The sequence below is a fragment of the Lasioglossum baleicum genome, chromosome 12, assembly GCF_051020765.1.
Source record: "Lasioglossum baleicum chromosome 12, iyLasBale1, whole genome shotgun sequence".
NCBI lineage: Eukaryota > Metazoa > Arthropoda > Insecta > Hymenoptera > Halictidae > Lasioglossum > Lasioglossum baleicum.
The window spans coordinates 2,742,149-2,760,644 of NC_134940.1; the positions used below are offsets into that span (position 1 = coordinate 2,742,149).

Here is an 18,496-nt window from a genome sequence, read left to right on the forward strand (position 1 = left end):
TTATCCAAAAAAAATTAACGAGTCACCTTCTCGCGAGGAACCTTTTAATCAAAGTCTAACAAATACGAATATTATGCCTTTCTTTTTAAATCTAATCAAATTCGATTCGTTCGTAATCATCATTCTGCATTAATCATGGGAAGCAGCAATAAAATAAAAATTGATTTCATCCCTTAACGACTTTGTTACGTTAAGAACAACATCACAATATTTTCTCGAATCTTTCTAATCTATTAATGTTTTATATAAATGCATAAATAAATTTTCTTTTCTCCAGTACAACATTTTTGGGGACAAAAAGACGTTTAAATCGCTGCGACTGTAAAGAAAATGTTACGGACATTAAGGTCGAAGCGTATGGCGCTTGTGGGGGACCTAGCGAACCCCTCGCAATCCTGTCGGGTGTTTTTGAGTTTGGTTTGTCGTTGAAAGAACGCTGTGAAAAAAATTTGATTGGCAGGGAATCGCACCCTGACTCCGTTAAGAAGCTCTATCGGGTGGATGAGAGGGGTATAAAATTGAATCGGGGTTAGAAAGTAAAATGTCGAGGCGCGTCGGTTTGAAAAATAAAGGGGGGCGCGAACTCGGTGTGATACACCGATGTCCATCAACGGTGGAACGCGCAGGCGCCGCAAAGTCGCGGCACACCACGCCGCGGCGGACTCACTCGCGCACCGCATCGCACGCCACACACAACACACCGACTAATAACGTGCAGGCTTCGATTTGCAGTTACCGCGAGGACCACGCGGTCGCCATAGAGGAAAGCAACAGCTCCGTTCTCGCCCGCGTTAGTCGTGTTTGTTGCGTGCGCGCGCGAGAGAGACGGAAAGAGAAAGACACCTGAGAGAGAGAGAGAAAGAGAAAGAGAGAGAGAGAAAGAGACAGCACAGAGAGAAAGAGAAAATAAAACGACAGAAAGAAAGAGTGAGATAGAAAGAGAGAAAGAGAGTGAGAGAGAGAGAGAGGTTAAACCAGCCGTCCGTTAAAAGGGGGGAACTGTTTTCGAACGACACGTCCGCTGTCGCCAGAGCCCAGTCGACAATTCAAAACAAAGCCCGCGAGTTTCGCGCCCGGTGTCTCGTGACCGCATCGCATTGGTGCGATAGTGAGTTGTCAACACAGAGTGGCGAATTGTTCGAAAAGGTTCGCGCGGCTGACTTGTCCTGGTACTTCGGCTCTCGCATGAGCTCGTGTCGTGTTATGTCAGTCGTGTTCGCACGTGAGACCACCGGGAGGACTGTCGGAACGTTACACCGTTGACAACACCGTAACGGAAACGATAAACCGGTACAAGATTCAGTGCGAGAACGCGGGGGACAGTCGTCGTCGAGAAATGACCGTGCAAAAGTTCAAATCCCGCGGGAGTGCATCGGAGGAGCAACAGTCCGGCGACATCCTGACACCGTCCAACGAGCCGCTGGACAGCGACAAAGAGCAATCCGGCCAGATCTGTTACCGTGGTGCACCCCAGGATAGCGAGAATCTGTTGGGACGTGTGTTGGCTGGTAAGCTGAACTGTTTGATCGTATAGAGCATGCTACCGCGGGCACCTAGGGTACATTGATAGCCACGATAAAAGTCTATTCGAATCATTGTAAACTTGAAAACACATGGGGATCAGAGATATATTGTGACCGTCCGTGTAGCTGGGGTGTCATCGCGGTTCGAGGAGGCTTCGGTAGCGTCGGATGAAAGGAAGAGTTTATTTTCTCCGTGTTGTCGGATGACTTGGAGTCGTGGGGTTGTGTGTGTATGGTAGTCTAGCCAAAATGGTAAAAACATTCTTAACGTAGCCGTAGATCGCGATTCAGGTAGGAAGGAATAGAGAAAGAGGCGGTTTCACTTTCCAGCGGGGTTGGAATGTAGGTCGCGGGGCCCGGGACGAGGCTAGTTCGTTGCCCTCGGTCGGCGGCCTTCCACTCTGCGCTCCGGCAATTTTTCTCTATCCTTGTCGCTCCACCGCGCACCGGTCGCTCTCTTCGTCCGGCCAACGGTTCGCGTTCCCTCTCTTTTCGCTCTCGCAGTTCTAGCCTAGATAGCGAGTCTCTCTAGTGGTGTTCTCCCACCCTAGGCTTCTCCCCACTTTGGGTTCTCCCCCAGGCTGTCCCCCTCTACGCGAGATCGCCTTCCCCACCTCTTCCTCTCTCTCTCTCTCGCTCTACACGTTCGCGAGTGCTTCCACGTATCCTCTCCTGCTCTCCCACTCGGCGACGGTCTCGCTCTGGCCTGAACTCGTCGTGAACTCGGCGTATGGAGAGGCAGTGTCCGTGTCTCTTTCCCTCGCGTTGGTCCGTAGAACAAGAAAGTAGGTCGGTGGGGCCTTGGCGCGAGGCTAGTTCGTTCACCCTGCCTGGCCCGTAACTGGGGCAAGATGAAATTAACTGAGCGCCCGCCACCTCGCCCCACCGCCTCCTCTCGCCTTCTCCTACCTCCGTTCGGCAAGTAGAGTGAACTCCGCGACTCGTGTGGCCAATCGCCGCCGGGCCGGTTCAACAAACTCGAACTGGGTCTCCCTGCCGACCCGCTCGTCCCTCGCCACCCCTTCCCTGCTGAGTAGTTTAGCTACTCGACCAACCTCCCCACCCACGGCTATCATCGAAGGTCACCAACACATTCTGCTCGCTTGCTCGCCCTCCTATTCTCTTCTCGCGTAAAAGAGAGACTGATGCGCGGCTCTTTGTACAGTTACAATGAACCGTTCATAAGCGTTTGCTGCTGCCTACCTTTTTGTTCGCCGGCGACCTCCCCTGTTTGCTATTTTCACCAGGGGAACCCGAACACCGCTGTTTTCGGCTGTCGCTCCAATTCAATCGCGTGGCCTAAGCGTGCTCTGCGTAAACGGGCTTCTAATGAGCCATTAGGAGTCCTAACGACGATGGTAGGCGGCTGTAGAGATAAACGTTTGCTACCCTTTTCAGATCACGGATGCTAGACGAATACATTGATTTAATCAGGTTATCATAGCGCGCACCTCGTTTCGCGTTGCGAGAGAGCGTGCTGCTGACTGCAAGGGAGAAAGAGAAAGACGGTGGTGGTTGTGACGAACGTGCACGCATACGCGTCACACGCACGACACGGCAAGGCACGAACACACAGGTCCGTTTAACCGGCTGAGAATTCTCCTCGTAGGCTCCGTTACGTAACCTCACGATAGTGAATTACGTGTGGACTACCTACTCGCGAGCCCCCTCTCTCTCTCTCTCTTTCCCCGATTTCTTTTCTGGCCGATCCCTCTCCCGCTCTGTCCCCGGAGAAAGTACATTATGGCCGTGCTGCTGGACCGTGATCACTCTCGCTAGGAGCCACGGAATGCTTTCACCGTTTCCCCGCGCTGATCCTCGTCACGGTGCATCCGCTGTCGGAGCACTGACCTGCCTCACCGAGCGCAACTACGCGGCGAGTTGAGTGCGCCGGCTAACCCGTTGCACCTACCAATTGAATTGTTCCGTTCCGCTGGCAGTCGAATTCAGTTTGTCATGCCGATGCGACCACGACAAGAGATCGAGCCACCCTGATGACGATGTCCAAACGCTGGGCAAGACGCGTGCTTGATCTCTTTCCTTGGATCGCCAGGCGACTAGACGCGTAATTTTAGCAACGCGCGACCCGCGCTGTCGCAACGCGCTTCCTTCGGACACCGTGTTTGCACCTTGGTGACGAAGCACGGTTTGAGGGTTACTCGCTGTCGTCGACGCGATTTCAAAAGATGCGGGATTTGGGCGACTCGAACACACGGATCGCTCTTGCGCTTTTAGGAGGAACGGGGGGGGGGGTAGGCGAGCGCCATCGGCTATTTGGCGTGTGCAGCTCGCCACGTGGTTTTCGTAACAGTGTTACGATGATTAATGTGTTCCTGACTAATGTTCCGCTCGGTTTCAGAAACGTTATTCGCGAGTTGCCGTAACACGCAACACGCTGGAATTAGCGCAAACTGCATACCGTCGCGCCCCCGGGTTCAATCTTCGACGCGATCTCTAGACCGAGCGCTTCAGTACCCTTCGCGTCGAACCACGATCGTCGTCGGCTACGAAAGCGCAGCGACTCTCAGAGTTCACTAATTTTGGCGAGAAAAAGGGCGAGGACGCGGCAAAAGATAACACTCGAGAGATGAAAAGGCTGGTTTCGATACCGAGCGCGAACTCCGTTGGGCATTTTCTAATTGCGCTTGTGCCGACTACTGGCTAACCTCAAAAGCAAAGCACACGGGCAATGGCCTGGCCTCCTCCCGGTCCCCAGTGACCTCGATTGATGCGCTGTGTCCTCTCCCCCCAGTCCACGATTACCCCGTCCTCACGCCCCTCCCACGCTTCTCGTTCCCCAACCACCCCACCACCTGAGAGGAACGTTGACTCGACATCGCCCAATCAGGGGCCGGTTCGTCGACTCTCTGAGCTGCTCTTGGGGTCGTTCTAATCTCGCAACGTACCTACGCCACAAGCCAAACCGACGAGAAGCCCGATAAGAGTACGACCTCCCGTCCCCTACCCTCCTCTCCTCTCCTCTCCTCTCCCCTATTCCCCCTTTTCTGCTCAACCCCTCGCAACCCCGCTCCACCGCCCTCTAATCACTCGTCTTTTTTTCTCGCCTTTATTTCTTTCGGGCGATTCGCGCTGCGTGCAGCGCGCGCCATCCTCGATTCACTTCGCTCTCGCTTCTAGAGTACCACGCCAAGGTGAACAACCTCGAATCGTGTCGGTGCTGTTATCGCCCGCGAGCTTGGACCCTTATCAAGCCAGCGCACGTTCGCGCTTCTTCCATGGAGTTCGCTGAACCGCTTGCGAAAACTGTGTCTGCTCTCTCGGTCAGCGGAGCGACTTGACGGTTCTCAAAGCCGCTCTAACAAAAACGGACAGTCCTATCAAACTACGACGACTCCGGGAAAGTTCGATATTCCGCATGTTGTTGATCGATCGAGCACAGAAATTCCGATAGAATCTAGTCGGGGGCAACGTTTACCAGCGAACTTTTGCAAAAATGTTTCCCAACGGAAACGCAATTCCGTTCTAATTCTGGCAGTTTCGAAAATCCTAGAGTCCGGACTCGTAACCACCTAGCTTGGCCTTCAGCCTCGCGACTATTAAACTCGCCAGGCTGGGAACTTTCGAACGCAGCTCGGAAAAGGACATCGAAACGCATAATTTCGTGTCACGGTAGCAAGCGTCCTCGCTGTGATTCACGTCTCGCTTTCACCCCGTGTGTCGGGCGTGTACGTTACCTCACCGAGGAATGCGAATAGAGGATGGTTCGCGTAATACGTACGGTCAAGATGGGTCGCGTCTATTTCTCTCTCGAACGGTGCCGGGTCCGATCGAGTCACGGTTCACCGAGAAGAAAGTAAGAGTGATCTGACCAGGAAGTTAAACCGCCGCGCCGCGCCGCGCCGCGCCGTCGCCGGCAAAGGCGGTCCGGCCGGATGCCGATGAAAGGGACGTGTTCCTCTTTCTCCCGGGCCCCGTTCTCTTGCGGATTCACGAGCGCCCACTTTCTCCGTCCCTCGGATCCTCTTCGGGGGCGAGATAGACTTTCTCTGTTGACGGGTGTCTCGTTAACTGGTTCCCACGGGGTCAATTCGCAAGTGTTCAATTCGTTGGCATTGGAAATGGGTGTTAATAAATGTGCACTGGTACTTTTGAAATAAAACTGTTCTTTATCTCTCTGAACAGTTTATCCCTTGACGCTGGAAAGAAACTTAGGTCCCGCAGTTTGGCTCTAGAAACAAAGTATAAAAATGTTTATTAATACGTTCCTCAGATTGTCGATTCATTTTTGACAACGAACAATAAGTGCATTGTGCTGGTAACTGATTGATAATCCGACAGCGTTGATTTCAAGAAGCTTCTGTAACTCCAGGATCAGAATCAGAGTGACCTTTCAGCTTCGCACATCTTGAGCCAGCGAAGGTAGCATCTCGATCAAGCGTGTCGCAGCGAGGTCAGCGAATTTTTCCAATTCCAGAGAGCCAGATCGAGCCAACGTGATAATGAAACGTACGATTACGGATCGTCGCGTATTTTACGGAAATTCGAACAAGCTTCACGACTACTCGCACAGTCAACCCCCGGAAACTCGGTTGAGGAGCCAGGCTATGGGCAAAGGGTGGTGGGTGGCTGCTGGGGCGCGAGGGTAGCAGCCTCTAGGGCAACGACCTCTGACCCACCAGCCAGCCCCGGTATTCCTACCCCTCTCCCCTCGCCACGGCTGCTACGTATAGCATTTCCACCAACCTGTCGCCCTGTGCTACAAATATTATATCAACACCGTAGCCCCATACCCGTGTCTCGCCGCTCACCGCCGCTCACCGCCCCGCGCCGTGTCCCTCTTCACTCGAGAGCTCGGTAATTTTGTCCCCTTACTCGCTTTAAACCCTTGATACAGCAGCGAGAGGCGAGCTTTTGCCGCGAGGTGTTTTCGCGCGCGAAAATGCGGAGATGTGGCAGGATCCGTGACACGTGCCAGCTCCGACGACCGTGTTGCGGACCTCTTATCCTCTAACGGAGGCTGAAAGGATTCATGCGGGTATAATTGCGGAGAGCGGGCCGTTCCGCAATTGAATTTCTTCGTGACGACGGCGACGAGGCAAAGCAAATTGTATGCAATAAACGTATCACTCTGTTAAGCCTCGATCTCTATGACGACGGCCGAGTGTTCTAGAACCATTAGCACGACCACCACCGGGTTATTTAAATATAACGGAAAGCCGTGTTTTACACAGCTTCGTTGTCTTTATCCGTCAAGTTGCTCAGTGGACGAACCTACGTTCTAACAAATTTTTACGGGGTTCAAGATATGGATCTATGATAAAAGTATACAGTGTCCGTGTATCCCTCTGGAACTGTTTGCGGGTCAGCTATAGAGCGACAGCATTAGCCGGGTCCCGAAATCCGGCCGCAATCGATGCCGTTGGAGTCGGTATCGCGTGCGCGTGCACAAAGCGGAGCCGAAAGCGTCGACACGCGTGTACGAGGCCGCGCCGCGCCGCGCCGCGCCGCCATGAAAATATTCCGAGGGCCGATAAAAGCTTCCTCGGTGATAGTAATTATCGTAATTCATCCCGGCCGTGCGTGGACCAAAGAGCCTGGCGCGCGGCGCGGCGTGTTGGGGATGGGGTGGTGTGGGAAAGGGGAACGGAAGGGATCAGCAGGAAAAAGCGGTGCGGCGCTTTCCACCCGGCAGTTCCGCCGCGGCACATTGTGGGGGCAGGGTGGAACGGCCTCAATAACGTAAATTATCCCGCCAAACGTAGGCGGACCGTATATATCCGTGTCGAGTGGCCCCCGCGAAAATAGCAGAACCATGGACCGTCCGCTAGAGAGAGAGGGGGAGGGAGTGAGCGCGAGAGAAAGGGTAAAGAGAGGAGGAGAATCGGAATCCCGGCCGGTGGGGAGAGAATCGTGGGGAGGGGGAGTTAAGAGAGGAACAGCGCGGAGGCAAGAGAAAGAGAGATCCGCTGGCCTAGTTAGGGTGAGTGCTACCCTCGCCGGTCAACGACCCCGCGACCTCGGCGCTCGCAATCTGAGCGACTCTCCTCTCCGCCCTCTCCACCCCGCAACACCCCGTTCTCCCCCAACCGCCCCCGCACCGACACCGACGAGCATCACTTTCCGCGCGCATTTTCCTCGGCCTGATTAGACCACTGGGTGCGCGTTTCCCACCTCGATAATTCAGCCTTTTCTGAACTCCTCACGCCACCGTGTCATGCAAATATCCCTTGCCCCGGCCACCGCGTACCCTACGGGGCGGAGGGGCGGTTTTCGGGTGAACTCTTGCGGGATCCTCGTTTTTTCCTTTTCGGTTTTGACGTCATCGGGCACGCCGCGCCGCGCCGCGCCGCCTCACCCAATATTGTATTGGGAGTATTATCGCTGGTACTTTGTTTGCTCGCTGAAATATGGGGATTCTCTTTGTCAGCCCGCCGAGTATCAAGGAAAACGCGGTAGACATTGTTTGCTCCGAGCTCCGCAGGCTTTAACAAATTTTTTGTATTGTTCCGTCCGCGCCGGTGGATTAAAGGACTCCCGTTTTTCTCGTACATTGAGCTTTTCGGGAGCCGTGATATTCGAGCGAAATTTCGTGCGTTCTTGTATTAATATTACACATCCGGTACATTATGGTTAGTGTGTGACGGTTTATAATATATGGCCGAACCTTAATAGTTTGTAGTAAATCGAGGGAACACGCGCATACAATAAACAACTTTTATAAAAAGATCTGAGCTCCACAAGTGTTAAGCTTTTAGAACATTACAAATATCAAGTCAGACGTCTACGCCTACGTTCCAACGTCTAGCGTCGATAGGTCCGTCGATGTTTTTCTCGTTTTACAAGACCTGCTTGCAAAAACTGGCTAATATATCACTGGCCAGCCCTATCGGGTGACAATAAATTTCTGGGGTAGAATAGTAAGCACCAGGTCCGAGGCACGCAGGTCAATCGCACGTGTTCGGTCTAAAAGTACAAGTAGAAAACGCGGCTGGGGAAGAGAAAGCAATTAACTCGTTCACTCTCGCACCTCGGGGCTTTTTCGTTGGGCAATATTTCACGAGTCCGTGCTCGACATCTTTTTCGACCGTTGGTGTCTTCGGTGTCCCGACTCGGCCAATAAAGAAACAACATAAAACCCCGTTCGCTAGTGACACGGCGAGGGAACACCGAGCGAAAAGCCGGGGAGACGAAAAAAAATTGTTGCTGGAAGGAAGAGACGCGTTCCAGTGACTTCCAAATTAGGAGGGAACCTGGGTAACCTGCGAGAAAAAAACGTGAAACATTTTACTGCTTTTTATGAACGCGCCTGTGCCGCCTTTCCCGTTAATCCGCCTTCGCTTCGCGTCGACCTAGGTACGCCGTTAAAAATAAGGGGATGAAAGAGCCTGGAAAAAAGGGTGCTGCCAGACTCTAATCCTTTCGGTCTTTACGCGTTTACGAGCGGGCCCCCGGTTGTCTGCGAACAGTTTAACGGCCAAAGAAATTGACTTTGCGACTCCGCGAAGGAGCCCAGCTTTTTAAACCCTTTACCGGACGAGGCTTTACCCTTTTTTTTTTACCCCGACTGACCGATATTGCCACGCACGAACCCTTTTTCAGGGACAGGCCCCGTCTGGAATTGCCCTACGCCTTTTTTTTTATCGTCGCCGGAAACCCTTCCCTTCATAAATCATCGATTTTTATCCTCGGTAGTTGTGGAAACTCATTGTGCGAAATTTCCACTTCTTTTTATTGCCCTGCAAATTTTATCGGTGCTACCCTCAACAGGCGACAAGAATATTCGTGCCCGGCAAAGATTTTATCGAGGCTGTACTATACGTATACGGAACTGGTTTGAAATTTGTAATAGGAAAAGATAAATTACTCCCCGCTCGGGAACATCGATTTTACAATTTTTCATCGGACCTACTCGATCATCAATAAATTTCACTGTCTTGTATTTATCAATCTAGCAACGTTTCTCGACGCTAGATCTCCAAGCTAATTAGACGATAGCGCGCGAATCTGATTAGCAACTTGCCCGCGAAACAGAAAGTCGATAACGGGCTGGCCAAATCACTTTCTCGAAACGGAGTTTCTCTGGACGTTTGTCCGATGAAGTAAGAATGAAAAATATACTGCTTAAATGATTAAAATTAGGTTTCATCGAAGAAAAAATTGGTGATTTAGAGTGTTGGCGTGCCTCGTGAGTCTGAACAGAATCGCGTGGCGACGAAAAGCCCAGAAAATCCGCGCGCGTCCAATTTCTGCAATACAAACTGTCCCCGTTTCCGTTAAGGCACTTGTTGAAACAGTATCAAAACCGGCCGAAACGATAACAGGCGGCCGGGACTCGTGATCGGCGTCTGATAACGGGATATATGTATCGGGGTGAACGAACGCGGTCGGGAAACTATGATGCCGTCCTTGAGAGTCCGCGTCTCCACTATAATTAATAACAATCTCGCGGCGCGATCGGCACACAGACTGCGAAACGATCGTTGCGCAACAGATTTTGCGACAGTTCGCGGCCGCCGCGAACGGGATTAACGCACCCGCGCCGCGCCGCGCCGTGCCGTAGAAAGTGTGCGAAATGCCACGACTTTCACATTCACCGGGGCACCGGCAATTTGCTTTCTGCGTCAATGCAATCCCGACGCGATTCCGTCCGATCAGTCCACTTTCCCGGCCGAAATCGATCGTGCTGTCGTAACACGCTACTTACCGGAACGTTTAAAACCGATTTATATCCGATTACTCGCCGATTACGATCGATTCTATAAAATATTCGAACATGATTGAAAAGGAGAAATTTCCTTACCGAGACACTCCCGAGATGAGTCAGCAATTTCTGTGAATTCCATTGATGATACATGTATTGCCAATATTTTAATCATATTCATTTACAACTACATTTTATTTTAACCCTTTGCACTCGGAGTTATTTTCTAAATTTTTCGTCTGATCTAGAATAGTTCCATTTTATACTGAAATGCTGAAATGTTTAGTAACTTATTTAGTAGAAATTTAACAATACGCAAAATAGTTTGAATAATGGGTACAAAAGGTGCAAAGGGCTAAATGAAAATTTAGATTGCGTTGTCTATGCGATGGACGCGCCCGATTATCCGCGATTCTGTGACTCGCTCGCATTGTTCCCGATCAAACGAAAATGTTACAGCAAAAATATGTGTTTGCGAGCAGCGAGTCGATCGGAACCTTTCACGACTTCGGTGAACGGTACGGTAGCCGTCAATTACGATAATCGACGTACGTTAATCGAGGGTGTTGATCGGAACAAACGCTGACGGAAAAACATCGAGAGGAAAAGAGAGAAGTAGAAGTAGAAGCAGAGAGAGAGAGAAAGAGGGAGAGAGAAGACTAGATGACGTGTGCGGATCGCAGAGCGATTATCCTCGTTCGATGTCGACGAACCACTTGCTGCACGGATTCCGGTTCCGAAGGACGCGGGCGCCGATCCGCGACCAACTCCTCGCGATCGGCCGAGAAATCGCCGATCGCGGTGATTTTTACCAGGCTCCCATTGCATCGCGTTATACGCTACTCGTCCGGCAGGCGGTTTGTGCAATATGCAAATACGCCCGCTAACGGTTAATCACCGGTGAGTAACGCCGCGGCGACAACCAGACACGCACCGGCTCGGCGACGACTCGACGCGCGAGATCGTTCCATGTTGCTCGTTTTTGTTCATTCCCGCTCGCAATCTTTTTTTCCTAACGCGTGGTCGAACGTAGTTACACGCAACCAGCGGTCTTCTTTAATTAGATAGCCGTGCGCGAGATCGATTATACATGTTCCTCCCTTCACCGACGGCTAGTCACTATGCTTATCCTTTTTTTTTGTCAGCTGATTGATCGAGCTTTTACTTTTACAATGTCGTTTTGTAAGAATGCTAGCCAGTGTCCGTTTGAAATGAGTTCACGCTACAATTTACCAGACTAACACAATAAGCCGTAAAAAATTATACATATATTCTGCCAGAAACACGAATACGGACGAAAAAGTTAATGAACATTTATTGCAGCTAATTCCGTTCAAAAGCGTTTAAACGTCCAAAGCCTGCGTTCGTACAACATCGCCAGGTTTAATTATCAAGGTGACACAAAAAAAGGAGAAATTCATAAATCCGGTTTAAAGTAGCTAATTCGGTTTAAAGAGCGTTCAACCTCTTCCAAGGCCCGCGTCCGCGCAGTCGCCAGATTTAATTATCCTCGCCGGTACAATTTCGATCAGTTCGCTCAGGATGTCTATAATTAGCGCTGGTTGGAGTATTATTTTAAGCGCGCCGGTGTATTGTGTCTAATTTGGCCCCGCTTGTGATTCGTGTTTTCGGTCGCGACTTTTTCTAAGAGAGAATGCACTGCTAGAGAGAGAGAGAGACGAATTAAAAGAAAACCTGACGCATGCTAGAAGACGATTCCAAGTGACGAATCACGCTTTCTTCCTTCTCGAAATAGACTCGCCGTGTCAGGTTTTCCGCCCTGGCGTAGGACGTAGGGTCTTCGTCCACGTCCCAGGGGTGCCATTTTACTCCCACGCGTCTGCTTTCCCTCCACCCAGGTGGCTGACCTGCGAAATATCAAGATTCTCCTCTTCATTTGGTCGAGCATTGCATTTCCGGCTTCGAAACTATTCTGGCAAGCGATTGACAGAGAATTCTAATTTCATCGCGTTTCAACGAGTCAGATTCGTGATGAATAAAGGACCGCGGTATAACGATCAATATTTAAGCATTCAAATAACTGTAGCCGTACAAGAAACATAAATTTTCTTCTCTCTTGCACATTTTTGGGGATAAAGATGTTTTAATCACTGCGACTGTAAAGAAAATGTAACGGCAACGGGTTTATACGCAGCTGTTGAACAGAACAGAAGAAAGCCATAACTTTGACCTGTTCGCTTCCGAATGTGATTGCACCGTGCGGTAGATACGCGGCCATCGTAACGCAAACAGATCTGTGAGTCATTGCTCGTCGATATGTCCCCGAGCCGCACGTAGAATCCATTAATCACGTCTCGATCGCGAATTCATGAGGCCCCCGAAGCTTCCGGGGATAGTCGGCTCGAATCGTCGCGCGATAAAAGTAACGAGGAAATCGGCTTATATTAAATTTCCCGGCTTTGCAAGACAGATATCTCCGGGTGTAATAAAGATACCGTGTCCTCCCCCGCACCCCCATCCCCTTTCTTTCGCTCGTTCGACCCTAGAAATCCCCGGGGTTGGTGGTATCGGGTCGCGGGGTCAACGAACTCACCGCGATCCCTAACCCAGTCAACCGCGTCACAATTCCCACGTTGCAACCCCCGCCCCCCTCTCTCTCTCCCTCTCTCTCTCTCTCTCTCTCTCTCTCCATTCTCCTGTTGTGTCTGTTTATGCGTTATCGTCGGATCGATTCCGCTGAATTAGAACACGCACCGATCTCACCAAGTGTCCCAGAATCAGCGATACTTCCCGGTCGGCCAGTGTCTTTTCTTTCTTGTTGCAAGATAATCTGTATGATCCATATACCTATCTATTGATTATGCAATATTATACATCTACATATATTGATGTTGGATCTGTATATTGGACCTATATGTATATCTATTGGAAAATAATGTATAAATTGTTCGCAACCGAGAGAATCAAGCAAACAAGAGAGCGGGGAATTGCAACAGCCGCAATAGACTCAAGCGAAAGAGCGAGACGAGAGACTTCCTCCGTGAATTAGAAGGGGAAGAAAAGAAAATGAAAGAAGCTATCCCATGACCGGGTATCAGCATGCTCGAGCCGTGCGAGTGTGCAGTTTTCACTTTGCACAATCGGGCCGTGCGTGCATTCGGTCAGTGGAATCAGTCCAGACGCGCAAGAGAGGTTTCATCAACCGGTGCATTATGCAACTATTTCATTAACGCGGTGCGGTGCGCCGCGCCGCGCCGCGGGTCTTTGACCCGGGGCCAGGAATAGAGCGGTTCGGTAAAAAGGGGGAAAGAATAACGTCGAAGTTGCCGGAGCTTTCTCTATTCGCGGCCGCCCCCCTTATCCGCCGATCGATCTGCCATTTCGCTCGACAGTGCAACTTGCACACCCTCGATTCGTGCACTCGTTTCGCCTTCCGTCCCCTTGCGTAACGGCGAACGATTGCGTGTTGCATCGGCGCGTGCATACGCTACGTACCGTGTGCCGTCCGTAAAACAGCACCGTCGAAGCAAGTCTAGGACATTTTATTAGATTTTAGAATTGGAATCCACCTAATCTCCTTTCGCCAAGTGCAATTCGATGAAAGCTGCATTTTATTCCATTGTATGCAGATTCGAGAGAGTATCGTGTATATGTACTAGCATAATTCCGTCTGTTGAAAAATCAACGGCTGGCTTATTTCTCGAGATAAGCCATTAATTTATATTTTTAGCAATCAATCCTGTACGAGTTCCGGGATAAAAGCATATCCGTGCACCCCTTTGGGTTAACGACTAGGCTTTCAACTTTCTACGTGTTCTGTGTTTTCAGATTTTATTTTTTAGATAGATTACAGAATGTCGTTCATAAAGATATCTCAATTTTTTCAACAAGATTTTACAAAGAAAAATCGAGAATGGTTTCGTTGAGTGGATTTCTGCGGTTCCAACGACTCGTCGCAAAGCCAGGCTAGATCGTCTCCATTTTTCAGCGACGTCGAAGAGCAGAGAGCGAGAAAGAGGAGGCCGAAGCGTGGCCCGAGGCGTCCTGTAACCATGAAGTTTACAACACGCCGGCTGTAGTGCTTTCACTTTCCGAAAAGCAACGATTGACATCACCGCGGCACGCCGTGCCGCGCCGCGTCGCGTTGTCATAGTTGTCATCGTTGTCCCGGATTGCCTCCGCGGATCCGTCCGACTTCCGGCAAACGGGCCACCGCACCGTGCCGCGCCGGTTTCGCAAGCAAATTTATTTGGTCCGTCCGGCTCCCTGCGATCCAACCATCGAATCAAATCGACTTAAACGGTTCAATTAACCGGCTCGTTTGTCGAATCGTCCTGGTCGAGCGTGCTCCCTCCCTTCGACTGCCCTACATCTAGTCCCGCTCGATCGAATCGGTTTCCGTAAATTCACTCCTCGATGTTGCGAAACGATCAGTATTTTCCCTCTATCCGAAACAGTTGTCCGAAATGATTTCGGACAATTAAAAACCCCAGAAAAAAATCCATTACACAAGTATCCGTGGCCGACACGAATAGCTAACCCCTCAACGACAACTAGTTGAATTAAAATTCAAGACGAGCGCCGGGCTAAAGAAGTTGTAAGTCATCAAGCGTCCTAAATCCTTATCCGCCGCCATGTTGGTTCGCGCGACGTCATTGGCCAGAGGCAACCCCATTCTTCCCTTCGCTGTTCCCGCTGCGATTCTACCATAGCGGGACGAGGTAAATAGAGAATTTCCGAGGCGTTTCCGCAGCGATCCTGTTGATTCCTCATCGGCGAAGTCTCCGGGCCCCGCGGATGTCGTTCGCTCGAAAGGTTCATCGAAAGAGGTCGAACGACATGTGGAGGTGAAGGAGAGAGAGAGAGGGAGAGAGAAGAAAAAAGAAACAAAAAAGTTGCAATCATACATACATATATCGAGGTCGTTCGCCGCTCCACTTTCCAGGCGTCGATATTAAAAATTAGCGCGGCTTGGTCCGCCGGCGATTAAGGTGGCGACGAGGAGGCAGATTACAGGGAAATTCTTTGAAGGATAACGAGAGTGAAGAATCCGGGGCGGTCTGTGGCAGATGCGCCGCGGGAACCGATTTTTCTTCGTTTCCTCGCGATCGGAGGAGAAAGGACGTCTCTCTCTCTCTCTCTCTCTCTTTCTGGTTGGTCGTGTTCACTTCTCCATCCTCGTCTATCCACACGATGGTCCTTCTCGATCTTTCCGCGCGGACGCATGCGTCAGTGATCTCTCAAGGCCTTCGCGCATTAACGCTGAGTGCTGTTTGCTTCGTCCCACTTTCCTTAGCGCCCGGTCAACGACCCGGTAGGTAGGTGAGTTTCCAAGGTGCACCAACACCGAGCACTCGTCCCTCGATTCTATTCCATTCGAGAATACGCTGGCGCAGTGTCTCTCAAGCACCTCGGTGTCTCACCCTGGAATCGATGCTCATCCCACTGGGAGAGCCACACTTTTCTCGCAGCTCTCCTGATCTTCTCTTCTCTTCTCTTCTCTTCTCTGCCCCTGCCCTGACAAACGGCATCTCATCAGCCAGCCGGGATTGGCTCGAACATGTTTTTCGGTTTAGGTCGGTTCAAGTGGGCTTGGGAATTGCGCCCGGTTTTTCTTCACTCCCGACTCCGTGCTTGATGAATCGAGCTAACCTCCTGTCACGAGACCACCCCGGATGGAGTGGACGTCCTGTTTCGGGCACGAGTAGCGCTGGGAATTACCGTCCCCTAACTTCATGCGATCTGCATCTCTTTCGCTACGTGGCGGACTCGGTTCTTCTGTCCTTTTATTCCCGACCTCCTCGTCCCGTGTCAAATCCTTGCTTCTTTGTTGCGTCTTCGACGTGAGCTTTGTTGAAAAGAAAAAAAAGTGAGGTTGCTGGAATTATAGATAACAGTTCTATTCAAAATTCAGCTTGAACAAGTTGTTCCGACTTCTCAAAAAGGTCCAAGTATGGTCCAATATCGTTTCCTTTAAATGTAATTAAAATTCTATTCTTTTCTTATCAATATTGAACCACTACAATGAACAATATAGACTCATAACTAGACTGCGGATCATTATGCAAAATAAAAAATGTTTGCATCGACTGCAGGACACAGGAGCCAAATAAAAATTGTATTCTTCTTTTAATTATCCTATCAAGCTGAAATTAATATACTGATGTCCTTAAATCTTCTTAATTCGTCCACTGCTTTAAATTGTACGTGTCGATTAACGTCGTAAATGCATAAAATCCGCAGTCTACTTATAACATATCAATTTCCATGTTTCGCAATCGACGGACAAAATTTGGAGAATGCTAAAATTTGTGTAACATTTTTATGTTGACCCCCATCCGTCCCTCATTTCACGAACTGAATCTGTCCCTCGGTGTCGAACTGACGCAGCGGCGAAAGATCGATGTAACCAGTTATTCTTCGATGTGTTTTATTCAAATTGGGTTTTTCGGTTATCTGTTTCGCAGTATAAAAACAAAAGTGACAAAGTTTCGGGAAAATTTAGCCTACAGAAAACAGAACGGTATTACTTTTTTGGGGAAAACTGTGTGAAATTGACACGAGGGATGATCGAGGATTAAAAATTGAGAAAAAGTTAGGGGTTGATGGGGAGCCGAGGGTCTTTCAACTCACGGCAAGCTCGCACGCGAACGACAATTGCGAAACGGTTCCGCCACGCTCCGCTGCGAGGCGCCACAATCCTTCTGCGAATCCCGGGCCATTAGTCGGTACGACAGGAAATTCGCGACTCGTGAGTCGGTATCGGGATGTGCAAATTCCTCCTGATAACGTTATCGCGTAATAGATACCGGGAGGACCGCTTCCGTGCCGTTGGAATGCGCGGGATCTTTAAATGGCCAGGTGGGCGCTTGCACCGAGAATAGTATAGGTATAGGGGTTCGCATACCTGTGTGTAAGGCGTAAGGCAATTTGTAAGGACGGCGCAGCAGGTATAGGGATGAACCAACGGGAAGTCGATGAAGACTTGGACCTCGTAAAAGGCAAACGACTTTTCCCTACACTTTGTTTCATAATAGGGGAATTTGAACGGGGGAATGCTTGGCCTTAGAAAATACAAAAGGGTTTTACGACTTCCTGAAAAATTTTATTTTCCAACTACAGTTAGGTAATCACGAACAAGTTTACCTTTCTCATAGAGGAAGATAACTTTCTTCGCTTTTTCCGAACAAGAAATCACAAATTCAAAATGAAATAACTTCAAAAATGTAATTATGTCTCGAAGAAATAATAAAATTGCTATTTCTACATGCACCATGTAAATTTGAACTTTCGGGAATCTATTCCCTGCCCTCCGCTCGTAAACACGGATAAAAGTGTGCAATTATGCAAGAAGACCGACACGGAAATAGCGAAACAAGAGTGGCTTATTTGCGTACTCGAGATATAACAGTACTCCAGACAAATTGAAATATAAATGTTTCCAGCGTATCGTTAATTTTTGGTTACTAACGTTTTATGTTTTTTCTCTGTTACAGGTAAGTCAATCTTCGTGTTACTGCCGTGTCCCCCGATCCGTAAGTAACTTGTGCTTGTGCTAATCGCAGATTAAACGACTCACTCGAATCTCACGCAAAATCAGTTAGAACGGTTGTATGAAAACTTGGAGCCATCTAAGGGTTGGGCTTAGGAAAAATACATTCTCGACCACCATATCCAGTTTTACATTCTAGAATGTTTGGAAAATTTTCAGATACCAAAATGCATAAATATCCGCAGTCTATTGATTGGATATCGATGCGAGAAAGTTCATTTTCCGCAAAACGTCACTGAATTTCTCGATCCGGACCACTGTGCGACGTTTTCTAATAAATTCCGGGCTTTGTGAAACATTAGCTGTCTCCGTGTACCCTTCGGGGACCATACTACCCCGTGTATATTCACCCCTTCTAAAAAGCTGGATGATAAAAATGCTTGGGCAAACATGGTCCGTGCGTCATCAGTCCTACGCAGGAAGCGGTCACAAAAGAGCGCACGTATCTATCCAAGAAGGGTCACTTAGAGCAGCGCTCGGGATAGCGTGGGTACAGTGACGCTTGCGCAAACATCCACCCAGCTCGAGTCCACCCCTCCGCCCCATTCATGGACATCAACCCTCGAGTACGCGTTGCCTACCATTAGCGCCAACAGTGTTCGACACGTTGTTATTAGTGCGGGTATGTCAGCGATCGTGGCTTGCGATGATCCGATCAAAATCGAGATCGTCGATCAGAACATGAACCCTGCCGGCAGCTTCGATCCCATAGACGTGTGCGAGGCCACCATCGCGATCACTGAAACGCAGAATCCCGAGAGGCGTCAACAATCCGTCAGAGGTTCGTCTTTGATTTCC

At 49.9% G+C, this 18,496-nt stretch overlaps 1 protein-coding gene across 3 annotated transcripts in view; it reads left to right on the forward strand.

Annotated features, from left to right (window-relative positions):
- E75 (ecdysone-induced protein 75) overlaps positions 1–18,496 on the forward strand; it is a 162,595-nt gene that overhangs the window by 80,017 nt on the left and 64,082 nt on the right. The window contains exon 1 of one of the 3 annotated variants that reach the window (XM_076435856.1): positions 690–1,508. The exons of 1 other annotated variant lie outside the window; for it this stretch is intronic. In XM_076435856.1, coding sequence (XP_076291971.1) covers positions 1,337–1,508 — 172 coding nt within the window. In that variant the 5' untranslated portion in view covers positions 690–1,336. Of the gene's footprint in view, positions 1–689; positions 1,509–17,696; positions 18,480–18,496 lie in introns of those variants that run through there. One more of the 3 variants, XM_076435857.1, reaches the window with a different exon arrangement.